Source organism: Parambassis ranga, unplaced genomic scaffold (assembly GCF_900634625.1).
Source record: "Parambassis ranga unplaced genomic scaffold, fParRan2.1 scaffold_131_arrow_ctg1, whole genome shotgun sequence".
Lineage (NCBI taxonomy): Eukaryota > Metazoa > Chordata > Actinopteri > Ambassidae > Parambassis > Parambassis ranga.
The window spans coordinates 25,732-33,333 of NW_021144708.1; the positions used below are offsets into that span (position 1 = coordinate 25,732).

Here is a 7,602-nt window from a genome sequence, read left to right on the forward strand (position 1 = left end):
TGAAGGATTACAGTGGAATAGATAAGGGCATAAGAACAAACTCTGAAGATTAACTAGATAAACATCCATCTCGTATATAAATAATAATACCTCAGGTATTTCACTATATTAATGTAGCTTATTAGATCTGTCTGTTCTAACCAGGGATGAAAGTCCATTCTAGCATCCTTCAATATAAATATCTCCCAACTGTGTCAGTATTAATCTGAGTACATGTAACCTGAATTCTGTTTGATGTTATGATTAGATACATTACAATTACATTACAATATTAGGCAGGTACTTACACTGGATTCCGGTTATAAACAGAGTGATCTATGCAGTAGACTTCTGCTACTGGAGTTCAAATAGCATACAGCCACTCCACTCCGACCTCCGTTGATGACAGTAATCTTCACATAATATCCTGCATTAGCATACTGTCGCCTTAATACTTGAAGGGTTAAAACACCACCATCAAACTTACACTAACCTACAAAAAGAAAAGGAAAAGGAAAGCAACAGGTCCAGACGGCATCAGTGCCAGGCTCCTGAAGTCTTGTGCGGAACAGCTGTGTGAGATCTTTGAGCACATGTTCAACCTAAGCCTGAGGTTGGCAAAGGTAACACTACTGTGGAAAACATCATGTGTGGTGCTGGTGCCAAAGATCTCTCACTCTAAGGACGTCAACAGCTACAGACCAGTGGCACCCTGGAGAGGCTTCTTTCCCGCCTGTGCACCCTGGTGGGCTCATCGATGGATGTCCTGCAGTTTGCCTATCAGCCTGGCATTGGAGTGGATGATGCTGTCATCTACCTCCTACAAAGGTCTCTTTCACACCTGTAGAAATCTGGGAGCACTGTGAGATTATGTTCTTTGATTTTTCCCATGTGTTTAACACCATCCAGCCCACTCTCCTGGGGGACAATGGTGCAGTCAGGGGTGGACCACCACCTCACATCATGGATCTTGGACTACTTAACCAACAGACCAGTTTGTGAGGGCACAGCACTGTGTGTCTGACATGGTCATCTGCAGCACGGGAGCCCCACAAGGAACTGTTCTTGCTCCCTTCCTTTTTACACTTTACACTGCAGGCTTCACCGTCACCTCTCACCCAGCTGTCATCTACAGAAGTTCTCTGATGACTCTGCAGTGGTCGGCCTCATCACAGACAATGATGACAGGGAGTACAGAGGCCGTATCCAGGACTTTACTGACTAGTGCCACGGAAACCGTCTCCAGATAAACGTGGGTAAAACCAAGGAGCTGGTGGTGGATTTTCGTAGGCACAACCACTCCTGCCCCATACCAGTGAACATCCAGGGACTGGACATTGAGGGACTGACTTGGTGTTCATCTGAACACGAATCTGGACTGGTCTGACAACACAGTTGTACTTTACAAAAAGGGCCAGAGCAGACTCCACCTCCTGAGAAGATTCAGGTCCGTTGGAGTACAGGGACCACTCCTGAGGACTTTTTATGACACTGTGGTAGCATCTGCCATCTTTTATGGAGTGGTCTGCTGGAGCAGCGGCACCTCGGCAGCAGACAGGAAGAGACTGAACAGGCTGATTAAGAAATACCAGATCAAGCATTCATTCACCTTGTGTTCACCTTGTTTTATTCTATTTTTCTATATAATTTTTTCTTCTTATGTGTGCTGTTGCTGCTGTAACACTGTGAATTTCCCCTGCGGGGGTGTAAATGGCCTTGCCAGAAGCTGCTCTGGCTATCCAAACAGCTAAACATGGATCCAGAAACTCCACAGACTCCGGGGAACGTTCAAATGTTGTTTACTGAATCAAACTTTGTGAAACTGTAACAATACAGAAAAATACATATCAACACATGCCCCAATAATAACTGCATACTACAGGTAGCTCATTAGCACATGTAAACAAGGCTCAAATAGAACGAACAGAAAACAACCAGTAGATGGCGCATTTTACTAAATTATAAGCATAACATTGTCCACAGCGAACATAACAGGGGGACTAATAAAGGATTATCTTATCTTATCTTGTCTGACCTGTAGCCTTGTGTTTTCTAATCAGCATCACTCTACCCTCCCCTGTGCACTTCTTGTAAATCAGGTGTGTTACAGGTATCACTGGCACATGGAGAGAACGGGTTGGTTTAGACTGAGTCACCTGATGTGTTTTCATTGGTCACTGAATACATGGCTGTATGCTATTTGAACTCCAGTAGCAGAAATCTACTGCATAGTTCACTCTGTTTATAACCGGAATCCAGTGTAAGTACCTGCCTAATATTGTAATGTAATTGTAATGTATCTAATCATAACATCAAACAGAATTGATAATGTGCATTAACAGTACAGCATTTCAAGTCAATTCAAGTCGTGTTCTGTGTTGTCTCAGCTCTTTTTTTAAATTAATGTTGTTACCTTTTAGGTTTAAAAACAACTGTGACTGACTTTTTGGTCGCAGTGCTCAAAAAATCTCTAAATCATAGTTAGATGTATACTGTACTGTACACAGATATTTCTATCAGAATTTAAAAATGTAAAGAAATGTAAAGAATAATTAATAATAATGTATTTTTCAAAATACAACAGTAACTTTGACTCTCTGTTACCTGAGAGATGAAAACACCAGGGATGGTCTATTTAAAATCTCTCCAGGAGAAACTAGAGAGGCATTGCAAGTTGCAAGAGATTAATTAACCTATATATATATAGTAACCTATATATATATATATATATATATATAGTGTATATATATATATATATATATATATATATAGTGTATATATATATATATATATATATATAGTATATATATATATATATAAACTTTAAGCTAATATAAACTTTAAGTACATTTAAAAGAATGTACTTAAGTCTTTTGCTGGGTAATTGTACTTTTACTTAAGTACCAAGTTTCAGTACTAGTTCCAGTAGGTAGAACAAGATGCTTTCATTTAAGTTATAGTGAACTTGACTATGTTAAGTTTTTAGAGCTTGGTCACACCTTCCCTACTATGTCCTTCTAATTTATCAGATTATTCAAATGAAGATGCAGCCTAATATTATGTTTGTGTGTTAGTTATTATGCACAGAGAGGCAGCTCCTCTTTACTGTCTTGTGAAAATATTTATATCTATACACAGTAGTAACACTGACCTCTCTTTCACTTCAGTTATTGAATAACACCAAGGACATTTCTTCAAAGCTGCAGAACAAGCTACAGAGGAAATGCAAAAAAACCAAAACATCTCGCTCGACATTGGCGTCACTGGAGAGAATGGCTCTGGTAAATCTACCTTTATTAATGCTTTTAGAGGTCTAAATGATGGAGATGATGGAGCTGCATGCACTGGTTGTAAGGAAACCACCGAAACTGCCGACCCATACCTCCACCCAAGGGATCCTAATGTGACCTTCTGGGATTTCCCTGGTATCGGCAGCGATGAGAATCGAGCTGCTGGATATACGAAGAAAGTAAACTTAGACAAATGTGACTTCTTCATCATCATCTCAGCCAACCGCTTCACAGAAAATGATGTCAGACTCGCAAAGGAGATAAAGAAGATGAAGAAAAAGTTCTACTTTGTCCGCTCAAAGATCGACAGTGATTTATATAATGAAAAGAAGAAACTCAAGACCAGCTTCAACAGAGAGGAGACTCTGACAGCCATCAGAAACATCTGCATTGAAGGCAAGTTTTCTGTTTTCATATTTAATCTTATTAGTAACTGTTAACTGTTGGAGCCAGATTCATTTTGAATTTACTTAAATATGTTTACAATCAGAATGTATGTTGCTACTGATTAGATTATGATTTGAATTAAATTCACTGATTGTATAGAATGAATGGATCGCTGTTCCCTGACAATCACCTCTAAAGCACCTGCAGACAGGTGGGGCAAGGTGTGTGTAGGAGAAGGAAGTCAGGAGGAGGAGAGATACGGTTTTGTTACCGCAATTTGATTTGATTAGTTCTTATTTTGAATTACTTTTTGTGAAGGACAACTACGGAGAAAATCATTTTTTGTTAATAAAAGAGACAAGAAAACAAGCTGTGGATCTCCACGAGTCACAAACCTCCTCCAAACAAAGGGCCATCCACTGGCCGTAACAGACACTCCACTCATGTTTTTGTCAACTAGAGTGAAAGTTATTATTAATGAATGATTGTAAGTGTTGTATTTTGTCCTTTTTGTATAACACAGGTCTTCAAGATGCAGGTTTTGAGTCTCCACAGGTCTTCCTGGTGTCCAGCTTTAACATTCAGGAGTATGACTTCCCTCTGCTACAGGAGACATTAGAGAGAGAACTTCCTGAACACAAGAGGAACGCTCTGCTGATGACCACACCCATCACCAGCCTGGAGATCATTGTTAAAAAGAAAAATGCTTTTAAGTCTCAAATTAAATACTGTGCTGCTGCATCTGCAGCTGGAGCAGCTGTTCCTGTTCCTGGTCTTTCTACTGCTGTTGATGTAGGCATACTGATTGCTGCTGTCACACAGTATGTACATGGGTTTGGCCTTGATACTCCAACAATGAAGAGGCTTGCTGTCAGAACAGGTGTGTCATATGATGATCTGCATGGTGTCATTGTTTCACCACTGGCTGCAGCAGAAATAACTACGGAGCTAATATTGAAGGTGCTGGCCACTCTGTCAGGCACAGCTTTTTTAATGGCAGCAGAGGAAGGGTCCAGGTTCATTCCATTTATTGGAATTCCTGTAGCAGCGGCTCTCTCTTCTTTCACAACCAGCAGAGTTCTGAATTACATCCTCAACATGCTCGCTGAAGATGCACAGAGAGTATTTACAAAGGCTTTTTCACAGTAAAATGTAGATAGTTGACTTTACTTTAACAAAAAATATGCAAACTCGCCTCAGAAAAAAAATACCTTATAATTAAGACTAAATCCTAGTAAAGATAAAAGAAGGCTTAAGGTAAAAAACTGTGGAGAGGAGGACTTAGGAGGACTTAACTGTATACAGTAAATTCTTCTGTCGTTTTGTAGTGTTTGTGCAACTTTGTGTTGGTTGGGGATGGGAATGGGATGTACACTGTGTACATTGTTTTTGCGGGAAAAATAAAATAAAGTGTTACCGTGTATTTGCATGTTCTGAGTATAAAAACAATATTCTCAAATATTTTACAACACACTTATGTATGTATGTACTGTCTGTTGTCAGTGTAACACTGAACCAAAAAACAAGTCACTGGAAAAAACTCCACCAAACACTCGTTTTACACTGAGCACTTCAGTGTTCAGCTGGTTCTTATAGACGTCTAATCATATGATGGTTTGTGTGTGTCATTTGAAAACATAAACCCATTTTGAGAAGAAATAACATTGTTTAGAATGTAATGTTTCATTTTGCAGGAGAATTGAGGGGTTTTGCCTATAGTGTGTGTTATTTTTGAATGTGTGTAAACAATTGAGAAAAACTGTAAACATTTGTGAGTCTGTAACAAACGTAATGAGAGTTTCTCTGGTGGTTTCTGTGGAGAACAAGTTTTTTTTCGGTCACTGGTACTACAGTTTTTATATTTGGATATAGTGGTTTGTTCTGTCATTACTGTTGTTTTTTATCTCACTTAGATATTACTAATACACAGGGCCGGCCCAAGCCTTTATGGGGCCCTAAGCAAAATTTCACCTCAGCATCAGATGCTTCATCATCCTATAGGCTGCACTGTGTGTAATGCACGCTACTGAATGTGTAATATCATCTCGAAATGTATTAATCAATGTTATTTTTTAAAATAGAAAATAAATATATTTTATCATGGACTTTTGGTGTTAGGAAGTTAGGAAAACGTCTACTGGAGGGAGACAGAGACAGGGTTTGTGTTTTGATGGTACCTTATATTATGGACTTTGCAGACAAACAACAAACAGACATGAAACAAAGAATCTGAATGGCCATTTCAAGTTGTCATCAATTTCAACATTACATGGTTACAATCGAAGTGATTGTACCTTGAATGTTATTCATTCAACTTCACTCATCTCTCCCAATGTCCATATGAAACCCAGCGGCCCGAAAGGGGCAGTGTGGAAGTTGTCTGTGTGGAGAGGGACGTGGCCTCTCCTACCAGCCTAGCTTGGAAAGGGGACTCCTCAGGCTTGAGGTGGAAAAGTCTTTTCCCATCTTGAGTTGAGATGAATTGAGTTCAGGCTCTAGGCCTTATCAGTAGCTCGCCATCAAAACCTGGCCTGGATGAGACACAGGGCCAGGGTTTCAGTTAGTGTGCACACAAATAACAGTAATTATTACTAGCTGCATTAAATACATTTGATACAATGATTGAAGGAGTGAGAGCTCTTACCGTTAATACAAGATCATCAAACAATCCATATGAAGTCTCGTCTTTATTTACATTTAGTTTCATTTCATTTCATGGTGGTCTGCTGATCATACCAGTTTTATCATTAAACTATATCCAAAGGGGGCACAGATGCAGGGCAGTACATAGTATGATTGCATAAATGCACACACCTCTGTCTTTCTCTCGCGGTGCTCCAAGACCCCTGTTGTTTTTTGGTGCTGCTGCTACAGTAGATCCCATAAAAACAGACACACTTTGAAAACACATGCTTGCATTTGCAGATACAGCTCCTCTTAGGAGCAGAGACATGTTAGGTCTCCAGGTTCAGCAATTTTGGAACAACTTCTGACGCAAGGAGCTAGATTGTGTCACGGAGGCTTCTGATTGTCTTGCACGGCTTTGTCCTTCTTCTTACACTCACATCCACAGGCCTGGCGTAGTTATGACGGCTCTTGGGAGCGTATTTATGTGGGTTAATGTAAATGGAAACTTTTTTTAAACGATTATGTGTGCATGATGTTATTTTGGAAAACGGAGGGAAGAAAATATTATATAATATATATATATATATAAATGTTTTTCAAAAATTAGATAAAAGAGTCCACAAGGTGGCGACAAGTCACCTCACAATTAGTAGCAGCTAACCCTGCACACAATCATTTGAATATAGTGGTTTGTTCTGTCATCACTGTTGTTTCTCAGCTCACTAAGATATTACTAATAAATAAGACAAACAGTCTGTAACTCTAGCTCTGGCAAAACCATAATGTCACTTGTGCCTTCTCATCCACCAGTTAGGCTGGTACATTTTAACCTTCTAGATAATACAGTGTAACAGGGTAATAATGTCCCTTAATAGTTGTTCCACTTGCCACTGTAATATTAGGTATGTATGTCACAGTTGTCATGTTCACCCGTGGGTGGGAACTTGCGCTGAGATATTTCTGTTCTTTTATGCATTGTAAGGTAAATACCCACATGTGGCAACTGAATGTTTTCAAAGGCACCACTGCCAAGAGTGTGCAGTATTATTTCTGTTGATGTTATTTAAGTGTGCTGCATTGTGGGGGAATAGCTTAAATGCTACGTTCGCTAATCTCATGCTGTGTATTATAGTGTGTGTGTTCGACGCGGAGCTCAGGCCATTGTGAGAGGTTGTGCTCCGCGTCGAACACACACACAATGTGACCCGAACCGAAAACGGTTCACCAAATCCATGGTTCGGTTTGTATCATGGTTTTGAGGTCACTGTTTTCGGTTCGGGTCACATTGTTGAGGATTTTTCTACTTTTAACACTCTTG

General features: G+C 39.7%; 1 protein-coding gene across 1 annotated transcript; it reads left to right on the top strand.

Annotated features, from left to right (window-relative positions):
- The first annotated feature begins 3,152 nt into the window (after positions 1-3,152).
- LOC114429406 (interferon-inducible GTPase 5-like) lies at positions 3,153-5,364 on the top strand. The gene is made up of 2 exons (XM_028398272.1): positions 3,153-3,665; positions 4,180-5,364. The coding sequence occupies exons 1-2, from the start codon at positions 3,203-3,205 to the stop codon at positions 4,803-4,805; spliced, it is 1,089 nt and encodes a 362-aa protein (XP_028254073.1). The 5' UTR covers positions 3,153-3,202; the 3' UTR covers positions 4,806-5,364.
- Positions 5,365-7,602: the final 2,238 nt, after the last annotated feature.

Excerpts from the sequence above, each read along its gene's own strand:
- LOC114429406 (XM_028398272.1), top strand. The coding sequence starts at position 3,203 with ATGCAAAAAAACCAAAACATCTCGCTCGACATTGGCGTCACTGGAGAG. Across the intron at positions 3,666-4,179 it reads CAGAAACATCTGCATTGAAG|GTCTTCAAGATGCAGGTTTT; the intron begins GCAAGTTTTCTG and ends TGTATAACACAG.